This window comes from Carcharodon carcharias, chromosome 14 (genome assembly GCF_017639515.1).
Source record: "Carcharodon carcharias isolate sCarCar2 chromosome 14, sCarCar2.pri, whole genome shotgun sequence".
Taxonomy (NCBI): Eukaryota; Metazoa; Chordata; class Chondrichthyes; order Lamniformes; family Lamnidae; genus Carcharodon; species Carcharodon carcharias.
In genome coordinates this window covers 127,592,113-127,606,959 of record NC_054480.1, presented here as the reverse complement: position 1 = coordinate 127,606,959, position 14,847 = coordinate 127,592,113, and the positions used below count along the sequence as shown (strand labels likewise).

The 14,847-nt window shown below is 42.9% G+C and overlaps 1 protein-coding gene across 1 annotated transcript in view; it reads right to left on the bottom strand.

Moving 5' to 3' along the window:
• The window catches only part of mau2 (MAU2 sister chromatid cohesion factor), a 62,431-nt gene that overhangs the window by 24,884 nt on the left and 22,700 nt on the right, over nt 1-14,847 (bottom strand). Inside the window, exons 8-15 of the mRNA XM_041204217.1 lie at nt 13,804-13,950; nt 11,619-11,709; nt 9,990-10,093; nt 8,222-8,299; nt 5,808-5,873; nt 5,208-5,291; nt 3,894-3,943; nt 1,983-2,060 (exon numbers count right to left, since the gene is read on the bottom strand). Coding sequence (XP_041060151.1) covers nt 1,983-2,060; nt 3,894-3,943; nt 5,208-5,291; nt 5,808-5,873; nt 8,222-8,299; nt 9,990-10,093; nt 11,619-11,709; nt 13,804-13,950 — 698 coding nt within the window. The remainder of the gene's footprint in view (nt 1-1,982; nt 2,061-3,893; nt 3,944-5,207; nt 5,292-5,807; nt 5,874-8,221; nt 8,300-9,989; nt 10,094-11,618; nt 11,710-13,803; nt 13,951-14,847) is intronic.

The following is a 14,847-nucleotide window of genomic DNA, read 5'->3' as shown; positions in this document are numbered from 1 at the left end:
TGGACAGTTTAAAGCATAACTGTTTACAGCCCGACATTCTCAACACTTTTCTGGGACTTTGGAGACTCTCAGTCTATCAGCCGTTAACACACAGGCTGCTGCCATTGTCTCCAAGTGCAAACACCTCACACTTTCTACTCAGTAAAACAATCTAGGTCGCCTTTCATTTCTAACAATCAAACCAACCATGCTTGCTGTCAGGCATGTTTTAACAAAGTTTCCTTCCAAGCCACTCACCATCCTGTCTTGGAAATATATCGCAGTTCCTTCACTGTCACTGGGTCAAAATCCTGGAGCTCCCTCCCTAACAGCACTGTGGGTGTACTTACACCATATGGACTACAGCTGTTCAAGAAGGCAGCTCACCATCACCTTCTCAAGGGCAATTAGGGATGGGCAATAAATGTTGGTCTAGCCAGTGACGCCGCCCACATCCCATGAATGAATAAAAAAGGCAGACTTCAGAACACATCATATGACTCCCTTCATTTTACTTTAAATTAAAGACTCAGTCCCAAAACATTATAATCTTATAAACCTCATAATTGTAACAATGAAATGTTGTCAACTGTGATGGGATAGCTTTGAACTTCAAAAGGGCATAGACATGTTGGTGGATTGGGCAGACAAGTGGCAAATGAAGTTCAATGCAGAGAAGTATGAGGTGATTCATTTTGACAGGAAAGATATGGTGAAACAGTATAAGCTAAAGGGAGAGCCTCTAAAGGAGGCACAGGAACAGAGGGACCTCAGTGTACAGGTACATATGTCACTGAAGATGGGGGGGCATGTTGAGAGAGCAGTTAATAAAGCATATAGTATCTTAAGCTTTATTTATAGGGGCAATGAGTACAAGAGTAAGGAGGTCATGTTGAACTTGTATAAGGCACTAGTTAGGCCTCATCTGGAGTACTGCATACAGTTCCGGGCATCATACTTGAGGAAGGATATGAAGGCATTAGAGGGAGTACAGAGGAGATTCACAAGAATGATTCTCAGGATGAAGAACCGTAGCTATGACGATAGATTAGAGACTCTTTTTTTGGAGAAAAGAAGGCCGAGAGGAGACCTGATAGAGGTATTCAAGATCCTGAGGGGTATGGATGGGTAAATTGTGAGAAAGTGTTCCCACTCAAGAGAAAATCAAGAACTAGAGGGCACAGATTCAAAATAATCAGCAAAAGGAGTAAATGTGATGAGGTTATTTTTTTCACCCAGAGGGTGGTTGGAGGCTGGTTTGATCGAGGTATTCAAAAGTGAATTGGATTGCTACCTGAAAAAGAGAGAATGTGCAAGGTTATGGGGATAAGGCAGGGGAGTGGGACTAGGTGGAATGCTCTTTCAGAGAGCCAGTGCAGACTTGATGGGCTGAATGGCTTCCTTCTGCATTGTAAAGATACTGTGATACACTTGCATTAATTATTGTATCAGCGTTTGTGCATTGAGACATACACAAAAATACTTCCTATCAAACTCTATTGGCAAGTTTAAATGCTAATAACCCGGCCCTTGGTGTTTCACAAGGTGGGCTGATGAATATAAGGTTACTTTTCGACAGGGAAGCAGTTGTGATAGCCAGGCTTCCTCTACAGAGATAAGTATCAGCCAGAGTCTGTAACTGGAGATGTGATGCAGCTCTAAGTTGAAAGCAAACTGTCACCAGTTTGTCAAGTGGCAACTGTGGGCATAGGTAGCAGAGAATGGCTAGACACCATGGAATCAAACTCCAACAAAAGGCACCATTTCAGGAATTAGAATAATTGGGCATTACAAGCATTAATGAGTACATTAAAATTACATGTTAACTGAGCTAATAGGTTGTTCCCATAAGTGAGTAGGAGACAGGTAGAGATCACTGCTTCGAGAAATTGGGAGTGAGAAGTATTTCTGTGGAACAATGGAAGCAGCCTCTCTATTCATGAAGATGTCCCCCTCACCAACTAAAGCAGTCAGGCTGCAGCTATGGAAAGCCAAACACTCACTTTGCTTCATTGTACCTTCCCTGAAAGAAGGACAGGAGGCCCCGGATGTAGAATGCAGCTGCTCGGAGGCAATGAGAACTGGAAAACAGAAGTGGGACACGGCATTATTTCGGACACAAACACAATGACAGTGTATGATCAACAGAAAAAATAAAGCAGCCAACAAATATTCTCTGTCTCCTTCCGGGAGAAAGACACACACAGAAGTGCAGCGTTTGAAACACATCGCGATTCAGGAAAACCATCTTCCGATCACCAAGTGCGCTCTTGAATTACATTCACAAAATACAGAGACACTGCTTATTCGAGACTGATTGATGTCGGCATCTCCATGGAGACAATGGCAGCTCTGCTGTGCTGCCAGACCACAGGAAGTCATGTGCACACGTCAGTAGGAGGTTGTGGGGTGAGATCTGGTATGCAGTCCAAGAACCTTCAACTGGCAGGTGTCAGCTGGCCCACTGTCAGGTTCTTTGCCCACACACACACACAATATGAAAAGTGAGTGTATCAATCAGCAAGGAATGGTGCAAGTAAGCCAGACATATCACTGTCCAGTGGCCTAAAGCTGGAAAGTGTGTACATGTGTGAGGATCGGTTCCTGCTCTGATGCCCTACAGTCTGGAAGTTGGTTGACACTCAGCGACTAACCTCTCTTTCGGCCTCTCCATACCCCATGGGAGAAGTACAGGAGGTTGTGTGGAACTGTACCCCAACATGAGTCAGCCACTTCAACAAAGGAGGGGAAAAGAGAAAATAGCACAAAGTAGATTGCATTGCAAGTGTAAGTTGGCAAAACATTCTGCAGGCTCTGTAAGCTATTATTATTGTATTTTAAATGAAAGTGCATGACCTGTACTTACCAACAAGGAATTTGATCTCTACATTTAAACTTTTCCCTAATGTTATCATCATTCCTCTGCAGCTTTCCTTCATTTTCTGAATAATTAACCTTATTGCACCTCCTATTTCGTTATCATCTTCAAATTCTAACATTTCCTCTAAGCCTCTATGCAAATCATAGATGCACAGGAGCGTAGTGAACAGGAGCGATCTCAGAACTGAACCCTCTGAGACACCACTACCCATTTCCAACCACTCCAAAAAACTGACCTAACTGACTCAAACCAATATTTAATCCTGTTTCTATTGTCCCCCTAATTCAGTAGAACAATAACAGGGTTTAAAAGGATAAATTATGAGAATGGGTTACATATAACTGTATTACATTCTCTCAAGTATTAAAGATTGAGGGATGATCTAACAGGGTTTTATAATGATAAAGGGATTTTCTAGGGTAGATAGGAGGAACTACTTTCTCTGCTGGCAGAATCCAGATCAAGAGGGCACAAACTTATCTTAAAATCAGAAGTAGAAGTAGGCCATTCAGGAGTGAACTCAGGAAGGGTTTTTGCACACTAAGTGTAATGGAAATCTGGAACTCTTGCCCCCAAAAGACTTTGGATGCTGGGGGAGGGGAGCGTGATCAAGTGAAACTTTCAAGAATGAGATTGATATTTTTTTCTAGGGCAAGAGTATCAAAGGATGTAGAGGAAAGGTGGAAAAATGGAGTTCAGGTTCAGATCAGCCATAGTTTAAATGGGTGGCAGAATGGGCTCGAGGGTTGAATGACTTACTCCTGCTTCTCTATTCCATATCCCTTAAACTTCCAGTGATCGCTCAGGTAAGCAAACAGCACCGATTAGATGCAAAGCAAAGCTCCCTCTACACTATCCCATCAAGCACCCCCAGGTCAAATACAGCAGTCAAGTGCTGAGTAAAGCACCCTCCATACAACTGCAACTCCAACCTCAGGATAGCACCCTTGGCTACACCAAATATGCCTTCCCTTGTATAACAGATTTACATGTACTGTGTAGCAGTACCAGGAGCAATTGCTGTATTTCTTACCTGACTGGGAAGTTGTGATCTGGGTTTATTCTTTCCAGTAGATTGTATAACTATAACAAACAGGAACATTTTTGTGAGCTGAGTAATTACCCTGAAGTACAGCAACAATACAATGCCTAGCCTTGCAAAGGGAAATGGAGAGATATTTTAGGCAGCTCAATACCAAATAACCCAACTCTGCAGGGAGAGCTGCAAACACACATTATACAGAAGTATCACAAACAGATTTCTGGAACTGTGGTGTAAGGCAGACTTGAATTTATACAGTACCCCATGGTACCCCTCAAAAATTTGTCAAAATATCTACACGTAGGCTCACTTCTGATGGGCAGGGATTTATGTGAGCAAACACCTCAACCACCAGCACAAACGATGCACAAATAACCATGAGATAAATGACCAGATTAATTTATTTTTGTATTGATTACTAGCATGCTATTTCTGCTATATACTGAAAAATATGTCTTCAACACCACTTTCCTTTTGGTTATTTGCCACTATCTTTTGAAGGTTAAGAAAGAAGCTCCCCAGAAAGGTTTCAATATTGGAAGGGGTTCCCCGTAATTTATTAACTCTGGAGGGGGCAGGGAATTCTTGGAAGCGTGAAGCTATTGGAATTGTGAAGTTATTGCAAATGAACCCTAAGGAGTGTGTTGCCAGAAGGGTCCCCCAGATCAAATCAATATTAGTGTGGTGCTCCCTGGAAACATGCCATCAATTGCAGATTGCCTTTAGACGCCAAATCTATCAGCTACAAATAAATAGAACAATTTTCAGTGCAATTTCAGTTGATTTATTTTGGATCATTCCAACTCCATATCCCATATGCATGCCTGGCTCCACTCAATCACTTGGTAAGGATATTGCCATGATGTGTATATCCAATTTAAAATGCTTTGTCAAGAAAAATAGGTCCATCTCCTATCATCAGCTCTGATGAAAGGTTGCTGACCTGAAACATTAACTGGGTTTCTCTCTCCATAGATGCTGCCAGGCGTGCTGAACATTTCCAGCGTTTTCTGTTTTTTTCTCAGATTTCCAACATCTGCTGGATTTCGCTTTTAGGTTCGTCTCCCGGTTCACTCTCTCTCTCCTGCCCTGTGCTACGACAAAGGTTAAGACTCATAACTAATGGCAACAATCAACGAGGCTGGACAAAGCCAGGTATGTAATGTATATTTTGGCTTGTTACGAAACTAGCTTTCTCTGCCTGGCTGCTTTGTCCTACGGTTCTGCTGCAGGAGACACTAAATAAAGTTAGTTAAACACACATGATTTGAGCTTTCGTTAAGGGATGTGCATCAACCCTCTTACCTCCTGGTGTCTGTTGCCCTCCCTGATGTAGACGCTGGCCAAGTTTGTCACTATGAACGCCCATAACTCCTGATGTGTAGTCAACTGAAATGAGAGAACAGGATATATATAATACAATATATGTATTAGGGATAATATAAATTTATGCAGCATTTTATCATTAAAGCTGTAGTCAATTCATGCACATCAAGCTGTCACCAACAGCATGTGCGATCTGTTTTATCGATGCTGGTTGAAGGACAAATATTGGCGAAGATACAGGGTAAGAATACCCTGCATCTTCTTCCATTGGTGCCATGAGATCTTTTATATCCAGTTAAGAGGGCAGAAATATCCACGGTTTAACGTCCCATCCAAACAGTGGCACTTCTCGCAATATAGTACGTCCTCGGTTCTGAAATGGGACTGTCAGCCTGATTTTGTGCTCAGGTTTCTGGAGAGGGGCTTAAACTCACAACCTTCTGATTCAGAAGCATGTGTGCCACCCATCAAGCAAAGGCTGACACCAAAGTTAGAGTTTCAGTTAAGGTACTTCATCCCAGCCCACCATAAGGTGACAACTGTTACAGTTTGTTGAAGGAAATATGAAAAAACTCCTACCCTAAGTGCTGTTGTGAATTGTGCCTCTGCATTGTCCATGCAGTTTACAGAGATGCAATACAGACCCTGTGGAAGGAGAATGAATAGTTAACACACAAATCACAGGAGGAAGTGTTTACTAGCAAACATGTTTAACCTGTATGAACGCCTGCAGGACTAAAGTCTTCCAAGTGAAGGGAAGGGATAAAGATGGAAATGGGGAGTGCGCGCAGCTGAGAGAGAGAGAGAGAGACACACACACAGATTTGGAGGGGAGAGGGAGACGGGGGGTGGGGGAGAGGGAGATGGGTGGGGGGGAAGAGAGAGAGAGAGAGAGAGAGAGTATGTGGGACGGGGTTGGGAGGAGATAGAGAGAGATTACTCAGCAAAATCACAGCATAATAAACATTAATTCCAGTATCCCACTTGTACTAATATGAGGAAACAGCCGCACAATTATGTTACTATCGAATGCATCTCCATGACAACAGGTATAACTACAGAAGCATTGGCGCTTAATCTATGGAAATGTAAATTGCATCAGAGAGGAAGCACCAGAATCACAAAGTGTGGAAGAGGCCCTTTTGGCCCATCGAGTCTGCACCGACATGTGAGAAACACCTGACCTACCTACCTAATCCCATTTACCAGCACTTGGCCCATAGCCTTGAATATTATGACATGCCAAGTGCTTATCCAGGTACTTTTTAAAGGGTGTGGGGCAACCCACCTCCACCACCCTCCCAGGCAGTGCATTCCAGACCGTCATCACCCTCTGGGTAAAAAGGTTTTTCCTCACATCCCCCTTAAACGTTCTGCCCCTCACCTTGAATTTATGTCCCCTTGTGGCTGACCCTTCAACTAAGGGGAACAGCTGCTCCCTATCCATGCTCCTCATAATCTTGGACCCCTTGATCAGGTCACCCTCAGTCTTCTCTGCTCCAGCGAAAACAACCCAAGTCTATCCAACCTCTCTTCTGCCCATTTGACCATCCCGTCTATATCTTCCTGTAGCCCAAGACAACTCAACCTCACTGTTAAACCACCCGGCCAATCTTTGTGTCATTCGCAAACTTACTAATCCTACCCCCCACATAGTCATCTATGTCGTTTATATAAATACGAATAACAGGGGACCCAGATCCCTGTAGTACGCCACTGGACGCTGGCTTCCAGTCACTAAAGCAACCTTCCGTCATCACCTTCTGTCTCTGACAACTAAGCCAATTTTGAATCCACCCTATCAAATTACCCTGTATCCCATGTGCATTTGCCTTTTTTATAAGTCTCCCATGTGGGACCTTGTCAAAGGCTCTGCTGAAATCCATATAAACTACATCAACTGCACTACCCTCATCTATACACCTGGTTACCTCAAAAAATTCAATCAAATTTGTTAGGCATGACTTCCCTCTGACAAAGCCATGCTGACTATCTCTGATTAAACCTTGCCTCTCCAAGTGAAGATTGATTCTCTCCTTCAGAATTTTCTCCAATAGTTTCCCTATCACTGACGTGAGACTCACTGGCCTGTAGTTCCCTGGCTTATCTCTACAACCCTTCTTAAATAGCGGAACCACATTAGCTATTCACCCCCTTCTCTGTTCACTGGGTGAATAGGATGCACCTGGAGGTAATGTGGGCAAATGTTTTGCAAAGCTGAGCTCAGTGGTTCTGGAGATCGCCAACACTTGTGGGGTTGTTAGGGGTGGGATTAAATCATGTTGAACTTCCAAAAGACCTCCCACAGCCTCTCCAACAGACTAGACAAGAGCAGACCCCTCCCCTACCCTTTCTCCTGCCCATAATGGTGCAGACCTGACTGTTCCTTCGTGGGTCACCCTGTGATGATCACGGAAAACGTTGCAAAGACAGGTTGAAATTCAACACCATTTGCTGCGCGATCATGTTGGATATTTCCTCCTTCTTGTGATGTAATTCCCTCCAGCTGAGAGTTGCCAACACTCCACAACTGATTGGATTTGAGGATGAAAAGGAGAATGGGATTTAAATTCCAATCCCCTAAAAAGCAGACCAGCAACTGGCCAGAGCACTGACTTGCTCACAGAGCTATCAGTGTTAACTCCACATGCTCAGCTGACCAAGCCAATTTACAAGGGTGTCACACAAACTAGAAAGTCGTGGGTTTCACTTTGGGTTGATCCTGAATCAACCCAAGTGGGATGTAAAAGTTGATCCATGAATTAGAGAGGAAGGAAAGTCAACCTTTCTCCTGCTCCTGGTCACAATCTGATAATTCAAACCTAGGAAGAGGTGCATAGGGCGAGCGGGGGAAAGAAGCCTGCCAGGACTGACCATATATCCCCAGCATAAGTAGTGCAGAGGAGGGAAAGGGGATCAGAGGAAAGGAGTGAGAAGCCATTATATAAAAGAAATGGACCAAATAGTGAATGATTGTTTGTTTCATTACTCACCAGTAACGTGTGAAGCTGGGCAGCGTGGTTAGAAAACAACCTGGGAGACTGCTGACACAGCTGACAGACCTGAGAAATCTGTCAAGATAAAAAACGTAAGTGAAATTGATCCGAATCTACATTCAGGTACACCACTAAAATTGGCTGAATACCAGCAGCTTGGGATTTACAGAGAATCTACAGCATTAGAAACAGTCCATTCTGCCCAAACGTTCTATGCTTCACATGAGCCTTCTCCCACCCTAATTCATCTCATCCTTTCTGCATGTCCTTCACCCTACTTCATCTCATCCTTTCTGTGTGTCCTTTTATTTCTTTCTCCTTTATGTTTATCTAACCGCCTCTTAAACGCACTTACATCAATTATCTCAGCTATTCCCTGTGGTTGCAAGTTCCAAATTCTAACCACTGTCTTGATAAAGAAGTTTCTCCTGTTTAAGGCCACTAAAGAAGTTAATCGGGTAAGCAGTGTGATACTTGAAGTGAAAAAATCTTTTAATGACTTGTGTAACTGTTTCAAAATTGTAACATAGGGATTATTGAAACATTTCTTTGTTTTTTTTCACAATAGGGCAGTGTATATTCAGAATTCAAATATGTATTGGTACAAATGTAGAATAGAAGTAAAGGTGAAAATTGTAATTCCTTTTTGACTGCAGCCCAGCATGTTTCCATCCTTGTTATTAAAGCAATTAATTAATAAACCATTTCTTTCCCAAAGCAGAAACAAGTTTCAAGTGTTAATATTAAAATATATTTAAACTAAACTTCCCTTGGATTTGTAATACCATTGTCTAACAAAAAGGCTTTCTGGGGGACAGATTTCAAGATTATTACCCTGTGAAGGTGTGCTTCTTATTTTGGACTCCCCAACAACACTCTTGTCCATCCTATCAACTTCTTTAGTGGTCTTGAACACCAGTTAAATCATCCCTTAATCTATGCAAGGGAATAATCAGCTGAGCCAATGCAACCTCCTTTATGTCATCTTGTATAGTGTGTACCTCACCTGTCAAATAAAGGTCATTAGCCACCACTAGAAACTGATGCACTTTGTGATGTGTTGCTACAGGGAGTGAGAGGGCACACATTCCTGTCTCTAATTACCTCGTGGCAAGTTACAGACTCAACTCTGCCACTGTGCATTATTGTTAAATGCAGGCTGGGCACTGCTCCACGGAAAGGGAGTGAGGTGCATTCAAATGTTCACCTTAACTCCTGAGCCAGCACTTGCTCACTAGTGGTTGCTTAGGGAGTAACTCACAGGGAGCCAGCACTTTTGGCGAATTTAAATTATGTGGCGCAGGAAAATTACAAAGTTGGCGGGGTGAGTTGAAAGGGCAAAATTTTAAAACGTGCTCAAAGAAACAAGAAATTGGGCGAACAAAAATAAAGCAAGGAAGAGAAGTGACATGGCTTCTTTTGCACCCCGATTTAAATCTTTTCACCACTGGCAGATGAGTCTTCTGCTGCTTTGGCCCTAAACTTTGCTTTTAAGTAAATCCTTAAAACCTACCTCTTCGACTAAGCTTTTGGTCATTTCTCCTAATATCTCATGTGGCGTGGCGCCAAATTCTGTTTTGAGAATCCCTCCGCAAAATGCCTTGTGACATCCTAGTACATTAAAGGTACTATACAAAACAAGTTTTTGCTATTATGGCAGGCAGCAGACTGGGTAGGATGTTGAACTCACATCCCAGAAGTTAAAGTCCAAACTGTGCTCAACACACCACCAGACACATCCCAGCTTGTGACACAGTATACAAACCTCTTGGAGAGCTGTGGCTTTGTGGCCTGTTACAAGTCGACACATGATGATATGCTCTAGTAACATGACTTGAAATGAGGAGAGGATTGGGCTGCAGTCCAGCACTGTACACATGAGAGAGAATTATGTTTTACATTTTTATAATACATCAAACCCAGCTTATAAAGTAAAGCTTTATAACCAAACCAAAGATTATCAAGGGCTTCAAGTGATCTTTAGAGAATTTACGCTTAAACAGTAATTCTGAGCTGATCAACTGGACACTTAATTTTTCAATAATGATTCAGTGGTTAAAGGTATTATAACCAAACCATATAGGCCAGAAGGTGGCACCCCAGTGTTATACAGTGACAGACCTGTACCCACCAGTACTGCACTCGTGAACAGATCTGTACCCCAGTGTTGTGTAGTTCAAGTATTTTTTTTTAATTCATTTATGGAATGTGGGCATCGTTGGCTAGGCCAGCATTTACTGCCCATTGGCAGTTGCCCTTGAGAAGAAGTTGGTGGTGAGCTGCCTTCTTGAACTGCTGCAGTTCATGTAGTGAGGAATGTTCATGCAGCAGACATCCCCAGAGTGCTGTTAGGGAGGGAGTTCCACTTTGACCCAGTGACAGTGAAGGAACAGCGATATATTTCCAAGTCAGGATGGTGAGAGGTTTGGAGGGAAACTTCCAGGTGGTGGTGTTCCCATGTGCCTGCTGCCCTTGTCCTTCTAGATGGCAGTGGGTTTGGAAGGTGCTGTCTGAGGAGCCTTGGTGAGTTCCTGCAGTGCATCTTGTAGATGGCATACACTGCTGCAACTGTGCGTTGTTGTTGGAGGGAGTGAAGGTTTGTGGATGGAGTGCCAATCAAGCAGGCTGCTTTGTTCTGGACGGTGTCAAGCTTCTTGAGTGTTGTTGAAGCTGCACTCATCCAGGTCAGTGGACAGTATTCCATCACACTCCTGGCTGGTGCTTTGTAGATAGTGGACAGACTTTGGGTAGTCAGGAGGTGAGTTACTCATCGCAGGATCCCTAGCCTCTGACCTGCTCTTGTAGCCACAGTATTTATATGGCTAGTCCAGTTCAGTTTCTGGTCAATGGCAACCGCCAGGATGTTGGTGGTGGGGTATTCAGCAATGGCAATGCTATTGAATGCCATGGGGTGATGGTTAGATTCTCTCTTGTTGGACATGGTCATTGCTTGACACTTGTGTGGTGCAAATGTTACTTGCCACTTGTCAGCCCAAGCCTGGAAATTGTCCAGGTCTTGCTGCATATGGACGCAGACTGCTTCATAATCTGAGGAGTTGCGAATGGTGCTGAACATTGTGCAAACATCAGCGAACATCCCCACTTCTGACCTTATGATGGAAGAAAGGTCATTGATGAAGCAGCTACGGATGGTTGGGCCAAGGACACTACCCTGGGGAACTCCTGCATTGATGTCCTGGAACTGAGATGATTGACCTCCAACAACCGCAACCATCTTCCTTTGTGCTAGGTATGACTCCAACCAGCGGAGATTTGATCTATGTTTGGAAGACCGGAATCTACAATTCAAGCGCAGAGTGTAAAAGATCCATAAATTCAACTTTCACCAAAATTTGATTGCGAACACCTGACTGGACAATTCCACGTGACTTACTTTTTAATTTTTCTAACTGCATGAGTGCTTTATCTGTGTATTTCTGGGCTTTCTCTAGGTATCCAGCTTGCATGGAGTGCATTACTGTCACCTGCAACACAAGAACTTTGGCATCATTGAGATGTACTTCACCCTGATATTCAGCAGCTGAATCTTTAATCAGAACACTATACAACCTCACTGCAGAACAGAGCATGGATATCAAAGCATACAGTAATGCAAGCTATCTGGAGTATGTCGAAGCGACCAGAGAAATGTAATTTGTTAGCAAACTGGTGGGTGTAGGGGGGTGGGCAGTAGGCAGAAGTCCAAGATGTGGCCAGTTTTCTCAGCACCTTCCTCACCAAAACTGGTGAATCTAAACCAAAAATTAACTGGGAGAGTTGGAAGATATTTTTTCTATTTTAAAATGCAATGTTTTGAAATGCTGGCATGGAAGTCCTGGAAGTAGAATCCAGGATTACCATCTTTTAAAATGAAATGATAAATAGTTGGGTGAAACAAAATTAAAAGGGTATTGCAAAAGAGCTGGAGGGAATTTGCAGCAAAGTGGATAAGCCATTCAGAGAGCTGACAGCGGTACAGTAGGCCAAATGATCTCCTTCTGTGATGTAAAATTCTATGAATCTAAGAATGATGTGGCAACTTTTTTTTTCAACAAGGTAATTGGAAAAAGTAAACTTTTCCTATCCCACTCTTAAATATCTTTCCCAATCCTGATTTTCAGTGATTAAATGAAGAAAAATTCAGTGCACTGTTGTGCCATATAGCCCAGGGAGTTTTCCAGCTTGAGCCTGGCTTTTGAACGGAGTTAGGTGATCGCAGCTGGAGATCAGTTAAGGCACCATGATGGGACACTGTTACCAAAGGCAAAGATAAATTCAGCCAGTGACCTGGCACTTGATCTTCAATCCAGCTATTCCTTGCTAGAAAGTGTGCCTAAGGGAAGGCTGGGCTGAATAGGATTAAGCTTAGCTGTGATGCCATCCTATTGAACCGTTTGCTTGCACTCACTGCTTAGTCTTGTAGAAAAATGGGTATGTGGCCAAAGTTACAGTAAACAACTGTGCATTGAGAATCAGTACATCTAAGGGAAAAGGAGAGAAAGGTACATCTTTCCCAGCCCCGCAATTCCGCAGCTTTAAGTGCCAAAAGTATCTAAGATTTTGATGGGTGCTTGTTGGAATTTCTTTTAAGCGATACTGTTTCTAAAATTTGTTACAATTTGATTTTTGAAATATATTTTTGACCACTGGGTGATGTAGTGAGTGAGCTATCCAAGAATCTATTCAACTCCTGTCTCATCATGTTCCTGAAACGTTGTGAGCGAGCCAGTGAATATCACTGGGTTATTCAAAAATAAACAGCAGGAAAGAAGTTCATCTTAAACTCTGACCCTATCCTCAGTCACTGGACAGCGATCAGGAACAGGATTCCGAGGTGAGCTTCTCCTTTACCTGGCTTGGGGCCATTGAGAAATCGTTGAGTTTTGAATGGACTTGGAACCTGAGACCTGCTTGCTCTGGATAGCCAGCTGCTCTCTGAGCAATATGCTCACTAACTAGATGACCATAGTTTTTGTTTGCTCAAATAAGAAAGACCTACATTTATGTAATATAGAAACAGAAAGTGCTGGAAATACTCTGCAGGTCTGGCAGCATTTGTGGAGAATGTGACCTTCTACCAGAACTGGGAAAAGTTAGAAATGTAAAAGTCTTTGAGAAAGTGAAAGGGGGCATGGGGTTAGGTGGGTGGGGAGAGAGGCTGGGAAGAAGAATAAAAGGGAAGTTCTGAGATAGGGTGATGGAAAGGAGAGATTAAACAACAAAAGGATTCATGGTGCAAGACCAAAGGGTGGTAATGGGAAAAATAAAGAAAAACAAAAGATATGCCTAGAGAAGGTGCAAAAGGCAGGATCCTGAACAGCTGTGGTCCAAAAGCAAAGGAAAAGAGAGAGAGAAATAAAAACCCAAACCAAAAAACAAAACAAAATGGGGAGAGAGGTTATGATCCAAAATTGCAGAATTCATCAGAAATGTAATAGGTTTTGAGCAAGGTGAGAAATGAAACGTTTTCCCAGTTCTGATATTTACTTCTCAAACAGCATCGTGTTCTCCTCTAAGTGTGTAACAACATGTATCACTGACTCCTCCACTTCCCAAAAAAATGCACAGCGCTTCCTCACCAGATAAACCAGTACACACATATGCTCCTTAGGTAACCAGTGGAAGAGGTCTGCGGGATTAGTGGGCAGGATCTCATCATCATGTAGCGTAGAGATGGTTTGAATACATTGCTGCAGCTGCTTCAGGCAGGGCTTCACGCTTTTTACCTTCAAGAATAGCACAGATTATTCATTATTCACATGCTGTTTTCTTACTTTAAAATTGGGTTCTCAAAAAAGTACATTCACATTTTCTGAAGCTATTATTCAAACAGGTGCACATTCAGACACATACTTACTGAAGCAATTAAACATGGGTTCCTCGAGTCAGTAGGTTGTGGCTTCAAATTCCAGTCTAGTGACAAGAGCTCATAATCTAGGTTGACACTCCCAGTGCAGTACTGAGAGAGCCCTGCATTGTCAAACAAACTATCTTTCGGGTAAGTTAAATTGAGGTCCTGACTGCCCTCTCAGGTGGAAGTAAAAGATCCCACATTGCTATTTGAAGAAAGGCAGTACTCAGACTAATATTTATCCAGGGGTTTTGGGGGAGGGGGGGGGGAAAGAGAGAGAGAGAAAGAGACGGTTTCTGTATTTCACAAGTGACTACACTTCAAAAACAACTTCAATGGCTGTGAAGAGCACTGGGATGTCCAGAGGTATTACAGTATCTTTACAGGGCAGGAGGCCATTCAACCCATCAAGTCTGCAGTGGCTCTCTGAATGAGCATTTCACCAATTCCTGCCTTATCTCTGTAACCTTGCACATTCTCTCTTTTCAGGTAACAATCCAATTCCATTTTGAATACCTCGATCAAACCTGCCCCCACCACCCTTTCAGGAAGTATGTTCCAGACTCCAACCATCCTCTGGGTGAAAAATAAATCCTCACTTCACATTTACTCCTTTTGCCAATTATCTTGAATCTGTGCCCTCTAGTTCTTCATGTTCTCTTGAATTGGCACTATTTACCCATCCATACCCCTCAGGATCCTGAATACCTCAATGAAGACTTCTCTCAGCCTTCTTTTCTCCAAGAAAAACAGTCCCAACCTCTTCAATCTA